This window comes from Pelodiscus sinensis, chromosome Z (assembly GCF_052426305.1).
Source record: "Pelodiscus sinensis isolate ZL-2025 chromosome Z, ASM5242630v1, whole genome shotgun sequence".
NCBI lineage: Eukaryota > Metazoa > Chordata > Testudines > Trionychidae > Pelodiscus > Pelodiscus sinensis.
The window spans coordinates 16,890,317-16,914,930 of NC_143085.1; the positions used below are offsets into that span (position 1 = coordinate 16,890,317).

General features: G+C 42.8%; 1 protein-coding gene and 1 non-coding gene across 5 annotated transcripts; both read left to right on the forward strand.

Annotated features, from left to right (window-relative positions):
• Positions 1–53: 53 nt before the first annotated feature.
• Positions 54–18,996, forward strand: RANBP1 (RAN binding protein 1). 4 transcript variants are annotated; one of them, XM_075898353.2, is made up of 6 exons: positions 54–473; positions 2,685–2,821; positions 7,455–7,612; positions 9,300–9,428; positions 17,330–17,425; positions 18,662–18,996. In XM_075898353.2, exons 1-6 carry the CDS (start codon positions 459–461, stop codon positions 18,775–18,777), a joined length of 651 nt encoding a protein of 216 aa, XP_075754468.1. In that variant the 5' UTR covers positions 54–458; the 3' UTR covers positions 18,778–18,996. The 4 variants fall into 4 exon arrangements, with proteins under 4 accessions (XP_075754468.1, XP_075754467.1, XP_075754470.1 ...); XM_075898352.2 differs by having other exon boundaries at positions 55–473; positions 18,659–18,996; XM_075898355.2 differs by having other exon boundaries at positions 58–473; positions 17,330–17,395.
• On the forward strand, positions 17,537–17,661 carry LOC112547680 (small nucleolar RNA SNORA77). The gene has a single exon (XR_003091473.2). It is a non-coding gene; the product is annotated as a small nucleolar RNA SNORA77 (small nucleolar RNA).
• Positions 18,997–24,614: the final 5,618 nt, after the last annotated feature.

The window sequence follows — 24,614 nt, forward strand, 5'->3', positions numbered from 1 at the left end:
GGATGATGGGAAACAGCCTGGGAATGAGGTAAAAAGATTTAATAGGGGACATACACTAGCTACTTAGGGGCGAATTATTTTTAGAGTCGGCCCAGAATCGAGGGGTGCTGAAAGTTTTCAGCCGAGAACTCAGGACATTTCCGACACCTCGAGTGGGATCGTGGGGAAGTTGCCCGGCCGGACGCCTCGGCGACGCTGTGGCGCATTATCATTAAATATCTAATGCCACAGGCAGGGTTCGCCGTGTCGCCGATAACCAGCCGTACCGGGGTTGGGGTAAAATAGGCGTTTCCCATCAGCCTTTGCGGCAACGGCAGCGCGGGCTACGGGAATGAGATAAAAGCGGGAGGGGCGGAGGGAGCGACAAGGCAGGAAACTCATCGCCAGAGCCGCAGCGCCGGAGGGGAGAGCGACGCGAACGAGTCTCGTGCCGGAGCGGCGCCACCCCCCGTAGCCTCATGGCAGACACGAAGGTGAGGGTGCTTGAGCTTCCCTTAACCCGAGGGGCTCGGGGCAGGCAATGGAGCGGGGCGGCCTGGCGCTGAGGCGGTGGGCTAGGGCGGTCTGCGGGGGCGGATGAGCGGCCTGCAGAAGCAGATACGTGAGGAGCCCGCGGGCTGGTCGGGCGAAAGGCCCCGCTGAGCAGGGAAGTTTCGGGGATTTCTGAGGGAGCCGAGACCGAGCGAGGGGACGAGGCTGGGGGCTGAGATGGGCGAGCGGCCTTGTCTTGGCGGGAAATGGGGTCTCCCGGATAGCTCTACATCCAGCATCCCTAAATGCACGTGGGTCGGGTGTTCACCCTGCTGGGGGCTGTCCGGGCACACGTGCGCCCAACTCCCCGGGGCCGGCCCATCCCTTGTGTCCGACACAGTCAGTGACATCCCATCCCCGCCTCGCTCTGGCCGCTAGCCCTGCAGTAGCGGGGTCGGCTCTGTCTCAAGCGCGTGTTGGAGCCTCCGCAGGCTCCACATCCTGGCTTATGACTCAGGAGGTTTTGAAGGAGAATTCTCTCTCCTCCTCTTCCCCCTCCCCCCATGATATTGGCAGAGCTGGGCTAATAGCCCTGGGCTCCCACGTGCTTTATGCCGTGGATGGACGGGGTTTTATCGCAGTGCTACGACTCGTCTCCTTTCGCCGCCTCTAGCATGCGCATATTGTTTGCGATTTTCTTGTGGTGCCCACAGGAAACCGAAAGTGGTGGAATAGTGGGATCTGTTATCTCTGTCCTGACGCTGGTTAATCTCAGTTTTGGAGTCCATCACTTCCAAAAAAATCTATCTTATGGTCTCTCTGGGAAACAGGTTTTGATGCAGTGTACTGCAGTCATACTTCTGTGGGATACTAACTCTTTATCTTTGTATAAAGCTATACTTAAAATATAGCCAGTTATAGAGATTTTACATGCGAACTTTAAAGGAGTACTCTTAACTCTAGCATGTCTGACAGAGTACTCTTTAAATGGCATGTGTTGACAATTTGGGTTCTCTTCTAATTGATAAAACCTTTCCATTAAGATAAACTAATCCTGTGTGCACCATTGTGATTGTGGGTGTTTAAAAATAAAATATTTTAAAAAACATACCACTTTTTTCAGCATTTACTTAAGGGTTACGACTAGACTGGCATGATTTTCTGCAAATGCTTTTAACGGAAAAGTTTTCCGTTAAAAGCATTTGCGGAAAAGAGCGTCTAGATTGGCACGGACGCTTTTCCGCAAAAGCACTCTTTGCAGAAAAGCGTCCATGCCGATCTAGACGTGCTTTTCTGCAGAAAAGCTGAGATCTGGTCTCTTTTGTGCAAAACAAATCTGAGCTGTCCATACTCGCCCTTTTGCGCAAAAAGTACTTTTGCCCGAACGGGAGCAGCATAGTATTTCAGCAAGAAGCACTGATTTCAGACAGTAGTAAGTCAGTGTTCTTGCGGAAATTCAAGTGGCCAGTGTAGACAGCTGGCAAGTTTTTCCACAAAAGCAACTTTATTTGAATAGGGGCAGGCCCTGCACAGGGAGCTGCTTCAGCCCCTCCCAGTTAAGGGTGAAGATTACTGGTTCTAGTTAGCTATTTACAACTCTTGTGGACCCTGCTGAAATGCCATAATAAAAGTTCCTTGGTATTACAGCTGCATGTGTAAGGGCAATTTTTAGTATCCACTAGGGATGTAAAATTGGCTAAATAGACAAATGCATTGTTTAACTGATTATGCGGGGCCTGCAGCAAGATCCACTCAGCCAGTTAGTGCACTATATTCTGATGTGCATTAGAACTTACACCTCAGCTGGTGTGCCTAAAAGGAGGAGAGTGGTGGGGGCATACTCTGTAGGCAGCGCTTTGCCACCCTGTCTGTGGTGGGCCCCCTAGGGCTGGAGTACCCCCTGCCCATAGCAAGCAGGGAACTGCTTCAGCCTCTCCCTGGTTAACTGGAACCAATAAGCATCACTTGTTACGGGTGATGCTTGCTGCTTAATCTTTCATATCCCTACTTAATACTGCATATTAAAGGCTAAATAAGATTTAGATGTGTGTTCAGACTCTGATGTACTGTTTACACTACCAAAGTGTAAACAGTACATCATGTACTTAGAACATGTGAAGTTGCCAAAGGTATTTAGAATGTCAAATACAGGTGTAGCTATCATACAACTGTTCTTATAATTGCATTATTGCAATTGAGCATTCTTTTCACAGGAAACACATGAGGAACATGACACTTTAACTGAAAATGCAGATGATTCAAACCATGATCCTCAATTTGAGCCTATAGTTTCCCTTCCTGAGCAAGAAATCAAGACCCTTGAGGAGGATGAGGAAGAACTCTTTAAGATGTAAGTAGGATGGCACTGGGTGTGTATCTAAACACTAGTTGCTTTTACACTTTAAAAAACATTAATAAGCGATAGGAAGGTAGCCTACTGCAAAGCACCAAGCAGGGGTTACTGGTCTAATTCAATATAGTTCTAGAAGACATCATATTTTCTTTCTAATGTCTCTGAAATGTCTGTCCAATGTAACATGATGAAATCTTGAGTCATTAATAACATTGGAAAAGTTTGGATTAGAAAATATCTGTTAACTTGTGTAAAAAATCTTGGGTCTAAAGATGTGTAACTATCACAAAGTAGGGTTTTCCTCTTTTTAAAGCTACCACATCTTAAGTGTATGGGTCTTTATGACTCTTCCCCACCCCACCAGTAGAAACTGTCTGCTTACTAATTGACTCAATATTTTATAGACTGGAGGAGTAAATGCCCCAGCCCTTTTAACTGTTCCATGATTCCCTTCTGTCACCATCTGGAGCAGTCAGAGAAACAACCTCTTACTCCTTCCACTGTTTTAACAAGCATCAAATTCTAGTAATTATGACTAGAAAACTGGACAAACTGACTTAATCTGAAAAGTTTAAATTTTGTAGAATGCCTTGAACTTCTTCTAAGGTGACATGTATGTACCATAAGAGCTAATTCCTCATGCTCTGTGATTCTCCCACTTCAAATTGCCCAAAAGCATTTTGTGCCTAAGTCAGATGGCCAGAAGTAATCCTTTTTGAATGATCTGTTCCAGAGTGTACTCTTGTAAGACTCTAACACATGGTTCTATGAGGACATGTACAAAAACTGACCAGCATGAATAGTGTGGTCAGTAAGCTTTTCTCTGATGCATGTTCTCAGAGTGAAAGAAGCCATTGTTGGACAACTCCTAAAGAAACACTGAAATAGGTTCTGCTGTCTAAGGATCAGAGGGTACTTCAATAGTTTAGGAAAGTCCCTTTAAGGTGCCAGCAAGTCAGTTGAAACAGAAGACAGAACTATGTAGCACTTAACCATCTTGTTAGTCTTTAAAGTGCTACATAGTTCTCTCTTGTTTCAGCTAGACCAGACTAACATGGCTGCATCTCTATCACTATTCAGCAATTCAAATGGTTATATAGCAAATAAGTGACTTGACAAGAAATTGCTGACACCTGCCTGAACAACAGTGCTTTGGGCTCTTCTGAATTCTAGGCCATGTCTTCAGTCTGTGGAATATCGATGCTGCTGTGACCGATCTTTCAGAGTTCAATTTAGTGAGTATAAGATTCACTAAATCAAATTTTGGTGGGCATTCCCACCAGCATCCAGTACTCCTGTTCTTTCCAGAAGAAAGGGAGGGTTACAGAAGCATTTGCTCCATCAGTCTCCCACTATAGGGATGCCACCAAGCTAAGCTTAAGGTAAGCCAACTCCAGCTGTGTATTCTGTGTACCTGGAGTTGCATGTCTTAAGCTGCACTACCAGGTCTAGTGCGGACCTGACCTGGCCTTATGGTTTCAAAAATCTGGATATGTTGAATCCATGTAGGTCCACACCAGGATGCATGTGAAAGTGGCCCAGCTGAAGCATTGGATTCAACCTTATCTCAGGGCTTGGTAGTGGATGTGATGGAGCAGGTTTTTCAGATTCTAACTCCTGGCTACTTCCTTTAGATGCTGTTAGTATAAAGTGAAAACTTCACAACTGTGAATGCAGCTTGGCTCCAGAGGCCCCAACTGTCTTGGTTCACATAAACATTGTCATACTTAAAGGTTTTTCAAGTCACAACTTCACTAATATAAGAGAAATACTATAGTCATTTCCATTAGCTCTGTGGACTACCTATTCAGATAGGTCAGTGCCTAAGTTTGCTATGGGCAGCTGCCTGTTTAACCTCTGTACACCTGCTCAGTCAGGACCATGCCAAGAAGAGGCTTACCAAGCCCTGGACTTGTTGTGGCCAGGGGAGAGGTGCCCTGACTAACACTGCTCTGTTGGAGCTGTTACAGCCATGGAAAAGAGCCTCTCACTTGGCCTCAAGTTGTTGAAGTGAGAGGTATGGGGTATTCCTCTTTCAGGAATAACCTGCACCTCAAACACAATCACCTTCACTCTTCCTGCTCCTGGACCCCAGAGCCCACATTCCCAGCTGGAACCCTTACTCCCCAGCTCTGAGCTCCTTACCACATTCCAAGACCTGTGGACTTACCCCTGCCCCACACACACCTTGTGTAGAATGTTTTGTTTCATGCAGCATTGAGTTTTTTATATAAACCAATATGGACCTAAATTAGTGGGAACACTAGTCACCCCTCCCTAAGCTCTCCCACCTTTGACGGGGAGGAGTGCTGACAAGTGAAGTGCAAAAAACCTCACTGGCCTGCCTCCCCTTCCCTGAATGAGAAGGGCGGGGGAGGGGGAAGCTCTCCAGATGTTGCTCCCCTTGTGCTCCAGACTGAAGGGGAGGAAGGTGCTGAGTGTTGCATCTTCCCTCCTGTAGCAGATTAACTCTTCCTGAGGCCAGTAGATTGGGGGGGGAGGTTCTAAGGGGCCTCAGAAATTAGGGGTTCAGTGTGTGGGAGAGGTGTGCAGTAGGAGTATCTATAAGGGAGGGTGCAGGAGCAGGCAGGTAATGGGGCTGGATTGAGGTAAGCGATGGGATGTAGATTCCCCATCCCTACTCTACACTAAGGCTGCGTCTACACTGCAGGCTTTTTGTGCAAGAACAGGTGTTGCACGCGCATTCTCGTGCAAGTAAATTTACAGTACAGCATCGAAAAACAGGGCCTCTTCCAGAAGAGTTATTTCTCTCCCCAGGAGGAATAAGCCCTTTTGTGCAAGAGCTCTTCCAGAAAAGGCAGTGTAAACAGGCAACATGAATTTCTTGCACAAGAAACCCCCTATGTTTAAAATGGCCATCAGAGCTTTCTTGCACAAGAACATCCACACTGCCATGGACGCCCTTGCGCAAAAGCACATCTTTTGCACAAAAGCACATAGCAGTGTGAACCGCACTCTTGTGGAAGACATTTTGCACAAGAACTCTTCCACAAAACAGTTCTTGCGCAAGAAGCCTGCAGTGTAGACATAGCCTAAGGGTTTGTGGAGGCAGTGTTTTGAAGAGGAAAACGGATTTTGGTGGTGTGGCTTTTTTTTTTTGGTGGGGGGTTTTGGTAAGTAACTTTCTCTCCCAAAAGGTGTATTGCCTCTGCAGAGCAATGCTGAGTCTCCCTTTTCTCTGTGTTGGAGAATAACTACAAATTGAGATTGAGAAGCATTTATTCCTTGGATGTATAAAACATTGGGATCCAGCCACTTATGCACTCCTGTTAATTGGCAAACATTACCCATTCATCTAAAAGATTAGTGAGGTAATCTAGTTTTGCTCAGCTTTAGTGTTAGGAGGATGATTTGGCTAGATAAAAGTGTAGTATTTCTACACTGCAAATTTCCAGTCTTAAACAAGATATGCTCTTTGGTTAGAAAAGCAGAATACTTTAAGAATTTTGTAAACTAGTGTGCTTTTTTCCAATAAGGTATCAGTCCTGTAGCCCTCATAAAAGGGCAGAGAAATCTCAGTTTTCAAGGTAGAGGGAAGAAAGCCCTGAAGTCTAAATGCAAGAGTAGTAAAACAGAACTAAGTTTGAATGCAAAGCATTTAAATTCAGATATTGGATTGGAAAACACCCTCCTACATGGAACTGTTGGTGATATTAGAGTTTACTCCTGAGGCAGTTCTGCACTAAACTTACAGTACTGTGAGCAGAATTTAAAATTCATATAAAATCACAAAATATGATCACACTATTTTGAATAATTTTGATAGTTTATTTCAAAATACTCGACAGCAAATAACTGAATTGAATACTACATTATTTTGACAAAATATGCAGAATAAAAAGCTTTGCCATACAGTTAACTTTAGGTATAGAATTACCTTGACTACTAGGATTCTGTTTGATAGTTTCAGTGTGAACAGCTTGGGGGTTGGGTCTAGATCAGGGGTGATCTGGATATAAAGACCTAAGGGAAGGGAGCATAGTCTGGATGCAGAGAGAATAGGACTCTGTTAGGGAGTGCAAGTGACGGTGGTTAGAGCTGGGGAGGGAGGCTAGAGTGGGGTTTGGTGGGGTGGGGGTAAGGTTTGATGGTGGGAGGGGTTTCCAGTGCAGGAGAGGTTTTGTGGAGAGAGTGCTTTTGAAAGGGAAGCAGCTCCCCCACTTTCTCAGCTATGATAGTAAGTCAATGCATGTGTGGAATTTCATTGTATTTCAGATATACACAAAAATAACCCTCTAACTGAAATTCATGCCCCCCTATGATTAAATATACAAATTAACAAATTCAATTTTTGGTGGAATAAATTCAGTGCTAATATAGTTTTGAAATTCTACATGAATGTTTTCAGCAAAACGTTTGTAGGCAGTGAAGTTCTTTAATGACTTCATTCAGACAGTATTCAGTCATGAACTAATCTGTTGTCTACTGATAGCATGGTGTTTAGTTCACCTGCATAACACGTCATCTTATACCATTATTAGTTGCTGAGGACTCTGGACATATTTCCTCTCAACATTCCACTAAGCTTTTAACTTATATCTGAGGGACCTTTTACTTTAAGAATTTGCAGGCAAGAACAAACCACACTAATTTCTTGTTCTTTCTCAAGGAGAGCCAAGCTGTTCCGGTTTGCTTCAGAGAATGATCTGCCGGAATGGAAAGAGCGAGGCACTGGAGATGTGAAACTCCTAAAACACAAGGAGAAAGGAACCATTCGCCTCCTTATGAGAAGAGACAAGACCTTAAAAATATGTGCAAATCATTATAGTATGTTTCATTACTTAATGTAACTTCCCTTTGCTCAATTTTTTTGTGTGCAACGTGCATATCAAGTCTTATAAGATTTGTGCATATTTTGTTTACGCTTAATATTGGAAGAATGTTCTAGCAGCAGCAAATAGACAGGTGCATCCAGTTTGATGCCTGTTTTACTTATTAACTGCACAGTTCCATAATACAAGTTATTTTGATGCCATATATACCTAGTGTAACAAAGCCTCTTCAGATGTTTATCCATTTTCAAGATCATTGGAATGTGTAGTGTGAAAGTTCTGCAGAGCCTCAAATTTAATGTGGAATACAGTTCTTCCACTGAAACGGTTTAAATGGCTAAAAGGATTGTCTGCACATAAGTAGAGGGGGGAAAAGTGTGAACCGAAATCAGACGTGGGCAGTTTACTGAAGAGATGTTTGAAGCAACTGAAAAGTATAATTGAAAATGGCATTTTAATATTCTCCTACAAACACTACCTTTTTGTGTAGAAAACTTTTATCTTTAGAGTTGGCATTGCAGAGTGCATACTGACTTCATAAGATGTTCAAAATGATATCCAGGCCTCTTTGCCAAATGCATTTACAATACACAGTAGACTTCTGATAATCCGGAACCTTTTGGACCTAGGTGGTGTCGGATTATCAGATTTGCCAGAGAATCGGGAGGTCCAGTACAGCTGCACGGCTTAACACCTGGCCAGGACACAATCTCTTCTCCCCCCCCCCCCCCCTTTCCTCTTCGTGTTTCCTCCTCCCTGCTGTAATCTGATCCTCCTCCCCCAACCCTCCCCTTTCCCCTTCCCTGAAGCAAAACCACCTTCTCCATACTGTAACGCGGTCCCATTCCTCCCGCCTCCCCCAACCTTATGCTCTGTCTGGTTACAGCCAGCATATGTGCTGAGTGGCAGGCTTTTTAATCAGCTGGCCAAGAGTGCTTGGCATTTTGATGCTGGAGTATGGGGAGTGCCGAACAGTTGGATGCTGGACTATCATTTTTACTATAGATGGTATAGCATCTGGTGTATGTTTTTTGTTTGTCTAAGGACTCAGCATTTAAAAGATGAACAAAAACTTGAACTATGGCTTCATCAAGTTTGTGGCTTCCTGCTGAAACTATAGTTTTTCTAGTTTTAGAGCATTTGATCCAGAAAAGGGTAAACAAGGGAGTTAAAGCAATGGCTCTCTGAATATTTGTAGAGTTTGTCATTGCAGGATATAAAGGAAGAAGGGAGAAATTGCTTAAGTGAATAATCTCAGGAAGGCTCTGTCTAAAATTCAAAAGATTATCAGGAAGATTTACAACTTATTTGGGTGTTCTTGAAGCATCTGTATTGACCACCATCAAAATACTTTAAGACCATTGACCTTTCAATAGGGGAACTTACTCTAAAATGAGATTAATTTGGAGCTGACTCTCTTTATAGTTTAATAAGTGTGTAATTAGCACACTGGCAGTATTTGCTTCCCATAGCAGATTGTTCTAAAATGTGAGAGAACAGTATGTATATCATCCCTTCCCCCATGCACAATAGTGAGAAATAACTTTGAATTGCAGTTACCTGTGAGGTATAAGATGTTTGGTGTCTGAAGAGCAACTTTCAGTCTTTGTGGGGCTTTAGTCAGAATACATTTCAAAATGTAAATAGCAGATAGGACTAATCAGTCCTTTTTTTCTTTGTAGTTACACCATTAATGGAGTTGAAGCCAAATGCTGGAAGTGACCGGGCATGGGTCTGGAACACGCATGCTGATTTTGCAGATGAAAGTCCTAAGCCTGAACTTCTGGCAATCCGCTTTCTAAATGCAGAAAGTAAGTGAAGGCACAAGATTGTTTTCTTCTGATAGGGCTCGTCTACACTGGCCCCTTTTCCGGAAGGGGCATGTAAATTTCACCAGTCGTAGTAGGGAAATGCGCGGGGGATTTAAATATCCCCCTCCGGCATTTAAATAAAAATGTCCGCCGCTTTTTTCCGGCTTTTAAAAAAGCCGGAAAAGAGCGTCTACACTGGCCCCGATCCTCCGGAAAAAGCGCCCTTTTCCGGAGGCTCTTATTCCTACTTTGAAGTAGGAATAAGAGCCTCCGGAAAAGGGCGCTTTTTCCGGAGGATCGGGGCCAGTGTAGACGCTCTTTTCCGGCTTTTTTAAAAGCCGGAAAAAAGCGGCGGACATTTTTATTTAAATGCCGGAGGGGATATTTAAATCCCCCGCGCATTTCCCTACTACGACTGGTGAAATTTACATGCCCCTTCCGGAAAAGGGGCCAGTGTAGATGTAGCCATAGTGTATATATGTACCTTAAGCAGTAACCTTGGGTCATTTAGTATGTACAGTAGTAAATGTGAAAGTAGGTATGACTAACTTTTTTGTAAGTTCCAATGGTAGAAAAGAATAAACACTTCCTGTATTTTAAAGGATTATTCCACTGGCTATAAGCACTCAAAATGGGCTGAGAGAGTGCCTATAAAGGCTGTCCCTTCTAAGTACTGCATTAGAATTAATTAAACGCATCTAGGTAACTAGTAATGCTCAGAACATGTAGATAAATGGAGCTGTTATGCTTCACTTTCCGTCTAACATCATCTTTAGCACTAACTTCTTTTGCCTCTAAGTGTGACACTCTTTTCAAGAGTGCTTGTTAATGTTCCCAGATTTAATGCAGTAAAATTTTAGAATGTCAACCAAATGTATTCACTTTACTTTCACTAATGAATTTGACTTCATATCTTAATGAAGATTAAATTTGTGGCGTTACAAATATTGTATAGAAATTATCCTCTTTCACTGAGTCTTATTCAGTCTAATCTCCCTGTGACACTTATACTTGACTGCTACACTGAAAAAGTATTTGGTATTCCTGTCCACTTGCCTCTTCCTTCTAATAGAGGGTATTTCATTTGATAACTGGAGTAGAGTAATCCTAACAATCAGACAACTGGGATGGGCAAGAGGCTTCCAGTATGCTGGATGCAGCCCGCTAAGCCACTCGATCCAGTCCATGGCCACCTCACTGGAACCCTAGGCAGAGATCAGTTCATGTTTTAAAAAGCTAGCAGTTTTACAGACAGCTGAGGAGAAAGAAGGGAGACTTCTGATGCTATTCCTGCTCCCAGCAAAATCTCTTAGCTTCCATTTGCCACTCTGTTTCTAGCCAAAAGTAGCCAAGAAATTTTGCTGGGAGCAGGGGCAGTGTAGGAAGCCTTCCCCCCCCCCCCCTTCCAGAACAGAGCCACATGAAGCACAAGCAGCCTGCAGCAGTCAGGCTGCCTCAGGTAAGCACTTCCCAGCTAGAGCCTACCACTGGCACTCCAGCCCCTCTTCCCCAATCCTCTGATCCCCATCAACATACCCCAGTCTCTTGCCCTAGATCATAATCCCCTTCTACCTTAGGTTACAACCCCAACTCTTGTACCCTATCCACCTGCCCTAGGTCACATCTACCGCCTACACCTAAATTCCCTCCCAGACTCTATTATCCCTCCTGCTCCCTACTCCAAGCTCCCTTCTGCACCAACCTCCATTCCAGACTGTCTCCTCCCCCCCCCCCCCCCCGATTAATATCCTGGAAGAGTGCAGCCCTCAACCATTTTCCAAAATCTTGGAGTGGCCCCTCAGCAAAAATTATTTCCCACCCCTGACCGAACTTGGACAATAGGGTGTAGTAAATCTTTGGATTGTTATTGTATGGTATAACCTTCTCAGTTACAGTAGTGTGACCAATCAGAGTACAAGATTCTGGTTGTGTTCTTTCATGTTGATGAAAAGCTTTGAGCACTGTGGAGGAATTCCACTCCTGTTCAAGGGTGTGTTTCATATCTGTAGTGAAGACTTGCCTTTTTCTGCCATCTATCTGTTCAAAATATCAAACTAAATTGACTACTCTATAGCCTCTAGGTGACTTAGGAGAATAGATGCCAGTTGTAGAGAATTGGAGGTGAAATTATTTGTCTGGTAATGCTTGAGAATTCCAGCTAGGAGTGATTAGGGACCATACAGACATAGAATGGAAGCAACTTTGCCATGGATATCTTACAAAATGACAAATTGTAGTGGTTTTGCCTGGCACATCCCTATTTGGAATGCCTGACTGTGTTCACTCCTAAATAGAAAATACAAAGACTGAGAGAATGAGTGTTCGTAAACATGGCTACTACACTTCTTCCCTTGCCACCATACCCCCTTAGGCTATATCTACACTGCATTTTTTTCGCCCCAGAAGGGTACGCAAATTTAAAACCACAATTTGCATATCTTTTTCCACTGTTTTTTTTCAGAAGAGGCTTTTTCCGACATTGGGCCCATTCGCACAGGGCCAAAGTCAGAAACCTCTTTAGGAAGATCACTCATTCCTGAATGAGGAATACAGGGATGCCAAACATGCCTGCTTTTTTGGAAACTTCTGAAAAAGCAGATGCATTCCCTGGATGAGGCTGTGTGGGTGTAGTTTTTTGTTTGGTTTTGTTTTCTCACTCCAGGATACATCTGACATCGCAGAAAAACTCTGCGGTCTACACATAGCCTTAGATGATGAAGACAGCTAGTGAACTGCTGTCCTGGGGCTTCTATAACATCTTACAGTTGTGTATCAGGCATACAGAGAACACTGATTGCACAACTAGCTTAATCTGGCTGTTTCAACTCCTAAGGGTCACTCTTGGAATGGGTGATGTACTGCAACTCTTCTCATTTGACCGTAAGCAGTTCATGCAGCAAAAAGGGTGTCAGTCACACACTACTTCTGGCTGCTTATTGTGAATTGTAGATAGCTATCAGGGTGTATTGATTTAAATCAAGTTACCAAAAAACTATGACTATTTAGAGTATGCTTAATTTTGGAGGAAGCCCCATTGAACCCACTTTCTGGCTTAAGAAAACGAGTATAGGATGGAGTTCTCTTGGAAAAGCTGAGTTTTATGCTGAAGTAAAATAGGGAATAGACTTGTGACATCATGGCCACCGACCATAAGGGTGGTGGCTCAAAATAAGGAGCATGGATTATATCAAAAAATAAAAGGACACTCGGTGGCAACTCCAGACTTCTTACTGCAGTGTTCTGTACTGTGTACTTGGGCGATAAATTCTAAATCAAGAAATTCTAAATTAAATAAGCCATAAGGATTAGCTAAGCTAAACCTCTTCTCTAGCAGCAGCCAACACAGCAAATGGCTTGGGAATTTACTTATACTAAATGGTATAGAGCGGTGGTTCCCAAACTTTTTGGAATTATGCCCCCTTTTGACTTGAGACCCTCACACTACCTTCCTCCACCCCCACCCCCCCAAAATAGCAGCAAAGTTTCCCTTTTAAGAGCAGAGCAGGCATTGCACTTTTAAGTTGGCTGTTTTGAAGTCTGACCGGGATGCTTTTTTTTTTTTAAACCAGACATACTGGGCTCTTTCTTTGGGGGAGGGGGTTGCTTTGTGCCCCCCTAGAATCTCTTCATGCCCCCCCGAGAGGCATGCCCCCCAGTTTGAGAACCTATACTACATAATTCACTTTGCAATGCTTCATTCAGGTTACTAGCCAGACCCAATCAATCATACTCATATCTTCATCTACATTTTACCCCAGTAAGCAACTTTCCTTATGATTCATTCTTGCAACTGAGCCTGATGTCTTGCACTGCTTACACTTAACACATTTTCCTTTGTTTACTTTGGGAATATTTTGAAGAAATTTGTGGCCTCAAAGGATATCTATTACATCCAGAAGCTGTGGCAGTTGTGGGAGAATATAGGAAGCTGTGTGCATGCTGAATAACATTTTCCCTTTTTCTTCTCAATTATTTCCATCCTTTCTATATATTCACTGTTTTTGACTGTCCTGCTTGTAAAGATCCACCAACACAAGCACAGAGCAAAAATAATCCTATTCAACTTGTGTCTGTACACATGTTACTTATTAGTCTGAGAAATAAATTGAAAGTCCAGAACTTTCAAGAAGCAAGAGCTAATAGTTTGGATGGACTAGAGTTATTAATTCATTTTTGAGACTGTAAATAGATCTATATCATGTTTTGTGACTAACTTTTTAAATGATAAACTTAGTATTGATTTGAAACTCCAATTCAATTGTAAATTGATTTTTATCCAGGTTGGATTGCATGCTAATATCCCTATTCCAGAGTTAGCATTTTCATTTACCACCGTCTTACCTTCTGCCTAACGTGCCAAACTAGAAGTTTTCATTTAGCTATCAGCATTTTCCATAGCAGTTAGGACCTTGTGACCGATCCAGGAGGAACTTAAAGCATGATGTAAAAGTAGGCTATGTATTAACACGCTGGCAAAAAATGTTTTCCTTTTCTAACGTGATTTTATCTTAGACAAACTTACTGAAACAACCTTCAATTTAAACCCTTAAATCCCCTACAAAAATATGCATGAAAGCTTAGAAATGAGATTTTAACATTCTCTTTGAGTTGGGAGTGAAAGAGGGCTTTCATTGTTTCCTTTATACACTGCCTTGCATTAGCAGATGAGGCTAGAAAGCAGACTTAGTGGATTTTAAATTCTGGTTCTGCCAAATGGTGTCACTATGCAAGATGAACTCCCTTTCAAAGAGGTGCACACTCCCAAGAGTCTAAAATATCCAGTCTCTTAACATGCAATTTCCAGTGGTACAATAGTGACCTCAAGTGGCCAGTCAGCCCATATTGAGAATCCTTAAATTATTCTTTCTAGTTCTTTTTGGCAGTGACTTGACTATCATTAGTGGCCTCTCAGATTATTTCAGTTAGGAGGACTTGGAGGAATGTTTAATTGAACTGATAGCAGCCATTATCAATTTCTGTATTTAAAATGGAACTGCTCAAAACACTTCAACCTACATGATTGGTTCTGAAGTATGCTGTCTTCAAAAGAATTCTCAAGTTACAGCAAACGAGCCATGATGCCTCATCGCCATTGTGTGTGGGAGTGGTGCTTCTGTGTTTAACACAAAGTACTATATAGTTTGCTCATGAAGTTTAGATTTTTCAGCTCTAGAAACAAATTTTCCCTTCAGGTGCAGTGTAAGCAGTGGTGGTGCAAACTCTCCTTTCCTCTGGAGATGGTTCCATCAGAATACAGCTAGATGTGAGAAAATAAGTGTCCGTGGTCCTTTCAGTCCTTGGCCCTTTAGACTGTAAATGAGTGTGTGGTACATAAGAACGGCCGTACTGGATCAGACCAAAGGTCCTACTAGCCCAGTATCCTGTCTGCCGATAGTGGCCAGCACCGGGTGGACTGAAGACAATGATCAAGCGATTTGTCTCCTGCCATCCCTCTCCAGCCTCTGACAGACAGAGGCCAAGGACACCATTTTATCCCCTGGCTAATCGCCTTTTATGGACCTAACTTGCATGAAATTATCTAGCTTCTCTTTAAACTCTATTATAGTCCTAGCCTTCACACCCTCCTCTGGCAAGGAGTTCCACAGGTTGACTACACGCTGTGTGAAGAACTTTTATTAGTTTTAAACCTGCTCCCCATTAATTTCATTTGGTGTCCTCTAGTTCTTCTATTTAGGGAACTAATAAATAACTTTTCTTTATCAGCCCTCTCCACACCACTCATGATTTTATATACTTCTATCATATCACCCTTCAGTCTCCTCTTTTCTAAACTGAAAAGTCCCAGTCGCTTTAACCTCTCCTCATATGGGACCTGTTCCAAACCCCTAATCATTTTAGTTGCCCTTTTCTGAACCCTTTCCAAGGCCTCTAAGTTGGGCCTCTATTACGGTGTCTTTAAAAAGTTTCCATGCAGCTTTCAGGGATTTGGCTCTAGTCACTGTGCCTCTTAATTTCTGTTTAACTAACCTTCTCATTTTTGTGTAATTCCCCTTTTTGAAATTAAATGCCAGGGTGCTGGACTGCTGAGGGGTTCTTCCCACCACAGGAATGTTGAATGTTATTATATTATGGTCACTATTCCCAAGCGGTCCTGTAACGGTTGTATCCTGGACCTGATCCTGCACTCCACTCAGGACTAAATTGAGAATTGCCTCTCCCCTTGTGGGTTCCTGCACCAGCTGCTCCAAGAAGCAGTCATTTAAGCCATTGAGAAATTTTATCTCCACTTCTCTTCCTGAGGTGACATGTATCCAGTCAATATGGGGGTAATTAAAATCCCCCATTATTATAGAGTTCTTTATTTTGGTAGCCTCTCTAATCTCCCTCAGCATTTCAATGTCAGTATCTCTGTCCTGGTAAGGTGGTCAGTAATATATCCCTACTGCTAATTTCTTATTATTGGAGCATGGAATAACTATCTATAGTGTTTCTGTTGAACATGATGATTCACTTAATGTAGAATCAAATGAAATAAAAATATTATCTTTCACATACAGTGCCACTCCGCCACTCACCCGGCCTGCTCTATCCTTTCTATAGATTTTTATATCCCGGTATGATTGTGTCCTACAGATTTTCCTCATTCCACCAGGTTTCAGTGATGCCTATTATGTCAATCTCCTCCTTTACTACGAGGTACTCTAGTTCACCCATCTTATTAGTCAGACTCCTAGCATTTGTGAACAAGCACTTTAAAAGTTTGCCACTGCTTATTTGTCTGCCCTTCCCTGATGCATTGGATTCCTTTGTATGCAGTTGTTTGTCTGCTCTGGCCCATGGTTTGCCCTCTCCCCTCCTCTTTCTGACTACAGCTTAGAGAATCTCTTATCAATGGATTCTCCTCTAAGAGAAGTCTCCCTCCGATTCACGTGCATCTCTGCACCAATCGGCTTTCCCCTATCTCTTAGTTTAAAAACTGCTCTACGGCCTTTTTAATGTTTAGTGCCAGCAGTCTGGTTCCACCCTGGTTTAGGTGGAGCCCATCCTTCCTGTATCTGCTCCCCCTCTCCCAAAAGTGTCCCCAGCTCCTTAAGAGCACTGGGGCTCTCAGACTGGAGGTGGGACAGTACTACAGTGTCCCGGAAAGTCTCATCAACATAGCTCTCTACCTCCCTTAGCTCCTCCAGTTCAGCCACCCTGGCCTCCAAAGCCCGAACTCTGTCTCTGAGGGTCAGGAGCTCCTTGCAACGGGTGCACACATATGCCACCCGCCCACAGGGCAGGTAATCATACATGTTACACTTGACACAATAAACAGGATAGCCCCCACTCTGCTTCTGGGCTTCTATCTGCATTTTTCTAATGAATAAATTTAAGTATAAACTGATTCTTTTTAAACCTCTGGAGTATAGATTATTCTAAGTTATGTTTTAAAGAAGGTCAGAAGTCACTAGTGCCCTCTAACCTCCCCCTCTAAACGCCCTCTCCAAACTCTCCTGTTAGCTGTTCCTGGTCACTGAGTCACAGGCTTATATAGCTCTGGTAGCTCCTCCCCCTGACTGAGGCTCAGCCAATTAACAGAGGCTTCTAGATTTCAAACCTTTGATGTGAATGTAGCGAAGATATGGATAGAAGTTCAGCTAGCATAAAAGGTGCTTTGTGGCAGAAGCTTAAGATGCAAATTTTGTAGGAAATCCACTAAAAGGTGCAATGTCTTGCTTTTCTTTGGAGAGAATTTAAAAGAAAAATTGAAGCCCAGATACATAAGGTTACTTGAAATAAGTTAAAATCCACTATTTGTATATTTCTAGACACAAGGCAGTCAAACAAGCCAAAATGAGTTTTTCAGGATAAATGTCTGAAAGCAAATAGATCTAAAGAATAGAGGTATTGTAAGTAATTTAATTAAGATAAAGAAACACTTTATTTCCTTCAAACAGATGCACAGAAATTTAAAGTGAAATTTGAAGAGTGTCGGAAGGAAGTAGAAAAGAAAGCCAAGAAGGGTAAGATGTTAATATCCTCTTTGAACTTAGGTTAGTACACCATCTTTTTTTTTTTCCTCTCCTTTTCTAAGTTTCTAATGCCAATGGGTTGGGATAAGGGAATATCTTTAGGTTCCTTGTGGTAGTATTTGATACCTCTTGGCAGACTCACTCTGTGCCTGACTGCAATCTTCAGTCAAGGGACTTTTTCAGTCTGCTAGAGTAATGGTCCAGGGTGTTGAACTCTTCTTTCCTTGTAGAAGACTTGCAGTTCTTGGAACATAATTTTTAGGGCAGGTATTCTAGAAGGGCTTTTCATTGTTACCATATGTAGTATGCATCTTTTGCATAAACAACTTTGCCATACTGATATTTATCATCTTGTACTCCACAAATACCCCAATTGCAGGATTACATTTTTAAACTAACGTTTGAAACCTGGTTCACTTTTGTTTAAATGGTAAAGCTATTATCAATTTGATGCTTCTGACATCCAACACCTAATTAGAGGACTTGTGAACAACTACTTTCAATTCCATACAGACTAAAAATGTAGAAGGAAATCTGACCTTTATCTACTAAAGAAGTAAAGTGTGGATTCCTATTGACCTGCAGTTCACACGCTTCAGGAAATGTGTGACGGAGGCAGTGCCGGACACCAAATTCCTTTGCAAATTGTAGCCTTAGTTAAGTCTCACTTAAGCAAAGATTTTTGGAATGGAGGGGTAGAGTTTAGTGACTTGAATTTCAAATATTATCCTTGATTCTAATACCGAGTTATCTAAGGAGGTGGAAACTGTATAGAACCAGCACATCATTATACAAGATATGTCTTGTCAGTAGTTCCTGTGTATCAACTAAAGAACTATTTGAGGACACTGAGGGTGCATCTAGACTGCACTTGGAGCTCAAAATAAGCTACACAACTTGAACTACTCAAACTGCAGAGCTTATTTCAAGTTAACTTCAAAATAGTTCATTTTAAAATTTGGTGCTGTTTACACAGCACTTATTTTGAAATAAATCAGTAGTTCAAACTGCCCTTATTCCTTGTGGAATGAGGTTTACAGGGACCTCAGACTAGCAAGCCTGTTTTGAAATAACAGCTACTCTGTCTTGAGCATGCCTATTTCCAGATACCAGAGACCTCCCCAAATAGTGCTGTCATCCTTCTCCTTTCTAAAGCAGGTGTGCTATTTCTTTAGTAAAAGGAGTTAACAGTTTTCCCATTGCTAATTAAATCTACCATACTGTGTGTAACTTTTTTCTTCAAAAATCTCTTAGCAGGCAAAGAGAAAAATGATGACACAGTTGCTGAAAAATTAGAAGCGCTTTCTTTAAAAGAAGAGAGCAAAAAAGCTGAGGAAAGAAGAGATCAAGGAAAAACTGAAGAAAAGCAATAAAGTCATATAGCACTTCACGTCTTTTCCTTTTTTTTTCTAATTTTTACGAGGGACTCTTAAACTGAATTCCAACATTTGGGTTGTCTTTTTCTAAGATTTTGCCCTTTTGAAAATTCCCAAAAATCCATTCCCCAATCATAAATGTACTGTGCTAACTTTTCCATAGTGGAAACACTTATTTATAGTCATCCAAAAGTGAATAAAGCAAATTTGAAATAGCATCAGAACAGGACTGAATTTTTTCTATATACTTTAAACACTTGTTGTTTTAATTCTTCCGCTTGGTATTTATGTATTTGAGAGTGTGTGTATCTTTGTGTGATGAGATTAGATTATATCAAATGCCTTTATCCCTTCCTGTTATAAAATTATGCAGATGTTTCTTTATGGTATGTTACACTGACTTAAGCCTCTTGCACTAGTGTTTTTTGTTTGCTACTTGAGGATTGTTCCTGCTTGACAGTATTCATAAACATCTTTTGCAGACCACTATACCTATTGATTCCTACTAAGCTATAGGGCCACAGAATTCTAGATAGAATTTACCAGTGCAGTTGTGCTAGTACTATTGCATGATGGCCTCTAATGGCAGGTAGTAGTGGAAAAACACATTATTTGAACTAGTATTGGGTGTAACTTAACAGTAGGATTTTTTCATTACAAAAGGGTAAGCAGGAAATCAAGTCTTAATGACTTTCAAAAGCTGTTAACCATTTTAAAGGAGCAAGAGTGCTGTTTATGTGGTTTTTCTAAGCCTGCTTATATAATGTAGAAAAGACTACTCACTCATGTGCCATTCAATTCTTAAAGTCAGTATTTACCAAAGCTAGTAAGGTGGGTTTTTTTAGGGGAGTAGTGTTTTTTTTTTTTTGTTTTGTCTTGTTTTGTGTGTTTGTTTGTGTTTGATGCCATGGAGCTCTAAGTCAGATCTTCCCAAGTTTTTTTGCTGTATACCATGTCATTACCATGTGAGTGGCATAAGAAGGTCTCCCTATTCCTTCCCGTCCAGGACAGAAAGTGACTCACTGTGGCAAGCAAACAGCAGGCTCCAGCTGGGCCTCCTTGGAAAAGTTCTAACAGAATGGGCAATGCTTCACGTGAAAGTGCCCTTTTATTCTCTCAGTTTAAAACAGAACTGCAGCTTTCTGGTTGTGTACAGGGCAGTAAACAAGAATGCTCAGGAAGACTGCCATGGTCTGGGTAGGAAAGCAGGCAGTGTTCCCTCTTGTTCATGTTCCCTCTTGTTCATGTTCCCTCTTGCCACCACCTCCCTTTATGCTCTCCCTAGTCTGAACATCTGGAGCCCCTTGCCACACCTCACAAACCCAAGAAACTTATCGCACCATTGGATTTCAAACTGTAGAAGCAATACTCTTATGTTCTAAATTTGGCACTGTGTTCAGTTCTTGGAATCACTTTACTAGAACTAGGATCTGTGGCACTATAAAATACTAAAATGCAAGTATTAGGAGATCCTCAGACTTTCTATTTCAAATATATTAAACCTAGAATTTAAATATGCAAGATGCAAAACTGTTAATATACTCACAAAATGGAAGTAAGTATTCTGGTTCAAGCTGCTCACTTTACAGTGGTTATTAGCCCTGGATCTACCTGGTTTCTAACTCCTGCTAATGTTTTGGAAGACTTGCATTGGGTAGAAAATATGACAAATACTGTGAAACAGCCTTTGTATGAGACTTACTCAGTAAATGTCTTTGAAACAGCTATGAGGAAACTATCTGAATCTCAGTAAAACAATTATTTCAAATCTTTTAAAAACTTCAGAGGTGTGGAATGATAGTGAAGGTTCAAAGCCTGCTATTCACCCTCTATCTATATTCCTCAGTTTACAAAATTTAAGTTCTCCAAGGCAAGACAGACTACATGAAAAATGAACCTTAAATAGGGTTTACATTTGTGTAAACTCTGATATAGTAAATCATTCAAATCTGAAACTACAAAAACAGCAGGGCAATTTTTTGGGGGGAGGGGCACTTCTCTGGAGGGAGTGTGGGGTCTAGGTTTGAGGTGGGTGCGGAAGGGCACATGGCATAAGGGACTGGTGTGTAGAATCTGCGTGGATGAAGGAGGGGGTTGTGACTTGGGTCAGGATATTGGGGGTGTAGGATCAGGGAAGGAGTGGGTGCAGGAAAGAGTTCTGGTCTGGGGGAGGGATGTGAAAGGGGGTATAGGGTCTGGGAGGGAGTTGTGACCTGGGGTAGGGGGTGTAGAGGGTTTGGATGTTGACCTGGGGGAGGGAGTTGGGGTGTAGGAGGGGTTGGGGTGCCAAAGGCAGGCACTGGTCAGAAGTTTACCTAAGTGTTTCCTGGCCAGCAGGCTGCAGTATAGCCAAAGCAGGCTGGGCTCCCTCTCTGTTGAAAATGTAGGTTGCTTGCTCGTGTGGCTCTCAGCATCTGGTTGGGGAAGCTGGACCAGTCTCTGAGGCCAATATCTTAGCTCTGATTGGCTGGAAACAGCCAGCCAATTGGAGCTGAGAGATTGGCTGAGGTCAGTTCTTATTGGCTGGTTGTTTCTGGCCAATAGGAATAAGGGTTGGGCTGTGGGCAGGGTGATTGCAGGAAGCCTCCCCCTCCCTGCAGTGAAGACCATAGTGAGGGTTTTAAACTACAGAAGCTGTGTTTCTGAGGGTCCTGGCAGGGTGGTCCAACGCCTGTATCCGGGTCATTTTGCCTATAAAGAAATACCTGATAAGGAAGGTACTTTGTTATAAGGGGGGACTTATGGCATGATCTATGCTACTATAAGATGGGTGCATAACTGGCTGGATAACTGTTCTCTTCTTATGCTGGAAGGGCATAATGTTTATTGCCCGTTTTCTGTTCAATATCTTCATCAACGACATAGATGATTGCACATAGTACGATTAAGTTTACAGATGATACCAAGCTGGGAGGGGTTGCAACTGCCTTGGAGAATAAGGTCAAAATGATCTGGAGAAACTAGAGAAATGGTTTGAGGTAAATAGGGTGAAGTTTATTAAAGACAAATGAAAAGTACCTCGCTTAGGAAAGAACAATCAGTTTCACATATACAGGCAGTCCCTGAGTTACGCGGATCTGACTTATGTCGGATCCGCAGTTATGAACGGGGTTTTTCTCGCCCCGGAGGATGGGAGCGGCAGGATGCCCAGATACGCCGCGGTCCCACCGCCCGTGTCCTCCGGGGCGAGAAAAGCTGCTCCACGTCCCCCTGGTCTGCTGGGGGGGGGGGGCTCCCCCAGCAGACCAGGGAGACGCGGAGCAAAGCTGCGGAGCACACCAGCAGCAGGACAGCCATGGCGCGTCTGGGCTGTCCCGCTGCCCGCGTGCTCCACGGCTTTGCTCTGTGTCTCCCTGGTCTGCTGGGGGGGCCCCCCAGCAGACCAGGGAGACATGGAGCAAAGCCACGGAGGACCCGGGTGGCGGGACTGCAGTGCGTCTCAGTCCGCCGCCCGCGTCTCCCTGGTCTGCTGGGGGGGGGGGGGGCGCAGCTAGTGCGCCCCCCGCCCCCAGCAGACTAGGCTTTTCTCCGGACGCCTGTGATAGAGCAGCTGGGGCACTGCCGGTTGGTCCCGCAGCGCCGCTCTGGGCGCTACTGGACCAACCCGGCAGCACCCCAGCTGCTCTGCCTCAGGCGTCCTGATTCAGCCGCTGCTGGTCAGTTTCAGCAGCAGCTGAATCAGGATGCCTGGGGCAGAGCAGCTTGGATGCTGCTGGGTTGGTCCAGTAGCGCCGAGGAGCGGCGCTACTGGAACAACCCAGCAGCACCCCAGCTGCTCTGCCCCAGGCGTCCCCAAGTCAGCCGCTGCTGAAACTGACCAGCGCTGACTACAGGAAGCCCAAGGCAGAATTGCTGTGCCCCGCGCTTCCTGTAGTCAGCTGCTGGTCAGTTTCAGCAGCGGCTGAATCTGGACGCCAGTTCCGACTTAAGAACAAACCTACAGTCCCTATTTTGTACGTAACCCGGGGACTGCCTGTACAGAATAGAAAGTGACTGTCTAGGAAGGAGCACTGCTGAAAAGGATTTAGAAGTCATAGTGTCCTGTAAGCTAAATGAATCAGTGAGACAATGTTGCAAAAAAGCAAAGGTAATTCTGGGATGCATTAACAGGAGAGTTGTGAGCAAGATGTGAAGTCATTCTTCTGCTCTACTCTGCACTTCTTAGGCTTCAGTTGGAGTACCATGTCCAGTTCTAGGCATCACATTTCAAGAAAGATTTGGAGAAAGTTCAGAGATGAGCCAAAAACAATTATTAAAGATCTAGAGAACATGATCTATGAGAGAAGACTGCAAGAACTGGGCTTCTTTAGTTTAAAAGACAAACTGAGGGGATATAATTGCAGTTCTCAAACATCTAAGGAGGAAGGGAAAAAATGTTCTCCTTGGCCTCTGATAGGACAAGAAGCAATGGGCTTAAATTGCAGCAAGAGGTTTAGGCTGGACATTAGGGAAAAACTTCCTGTCAGGGTGGCTAACCACTGGAATAAATTGCCTAATTGTGATTGTTGAATCCCCATAACAGTGTCAGGGATGATATAGACCATGCTTGGTCCTGCCTTGAGGACGGGACTGAATTTGATGACCTCTCGATGTCCCTTGCAGTTCTAATATTCTATGAATTTCTCTTCCCCCATATTACTAGCATAGCAGACTTTCTACAATTACTACTTGGTGTGGGATTTGCTCCTTCCAAATGGCAGAGAGATAAAAGTTTTCCCTAGGCCCTTTATAATTCTAAAACAAATACCTCAGCTGCCTTCTCCATAAGGGATCTCAGCAGCGTGACTTTTTTTTAAAATAGCATTGTATGTTTCCAAATACTTAATTTTACTGCCATCTGAATGTAGAAGCCAAAATGTTAATATATCCATGAAAGCCACTGTAGATTTTAAAGGAAGCAAAGCAATGTTTTTAAATTAAGGTGGAGGTGAAGCTTACAAGTCTAATTTCAAAATAAAATATATGTTAATTTTTTTCATTTAAAAGATTTGCTTTTTTTAGTAAAATGAATGTTATGTTGAAAATACAAACAAAGCAGACGGTGCTGCTACATAAGTGGAAAATGAGATATTTTAATTATGCTCTGTGCCAAAAAACCCCTCATGGTCACTTAATTTTTAAAATCTGTTTAATTTCATGTATTACTGACAATGTATTAATGTCATTGCTTCATTTCATGATTTTTTTTTTTTCAGCCACTCATGCCTGTGTACTTGATATTTACCCTCCTAGTCAGATAACTTGATTCAGGTTTGTTTCATAAGCCATACCTATTCATAGTGAAAGTCCATAGATATGAATTTTTATCTAGGCCTTTGTGTAATGCTCATGCTTTGAGAGTCATCTCATTGCTTCCTCTTTTTTCCAAGTAGAACACCAAAAAAATTGTGGAAAAAGCATTGGAATGCAAGAAATGGTTAAAAATGGATCTTAGCAGAAGGTTTAGACTTAAAATCTTTAAGATTTGTATATTGTTGTATGCTTGTTTTCATAATCTCAAGACATTGGGGGGGGGAGGGGGGGAATACAATCTGAAAGTATCTCCCAAGATCAATAAGGGAAACATTTTCAATAGAGGAAATGTGTACAAATGTGGTCTCCTCACCTCAAAATATATGTTGGCCTTGGAAAGGGTTCAGAAAAGGGCAACTAAAATGATTAGGGGTTTGGAACGGGTCCCATATGAAGAGAGGCTAAAGCAAGTAGGACTTTTCATTTTAGAAAAGAGACTGAGGGGGGGATATGATAGAGGTGTATATAAAATCATGAGTGGTGTGGAGAGGGTGAATAAAGAAAAGTTATTTATTAGTTCCCATAATAAAAGAACTAGATAA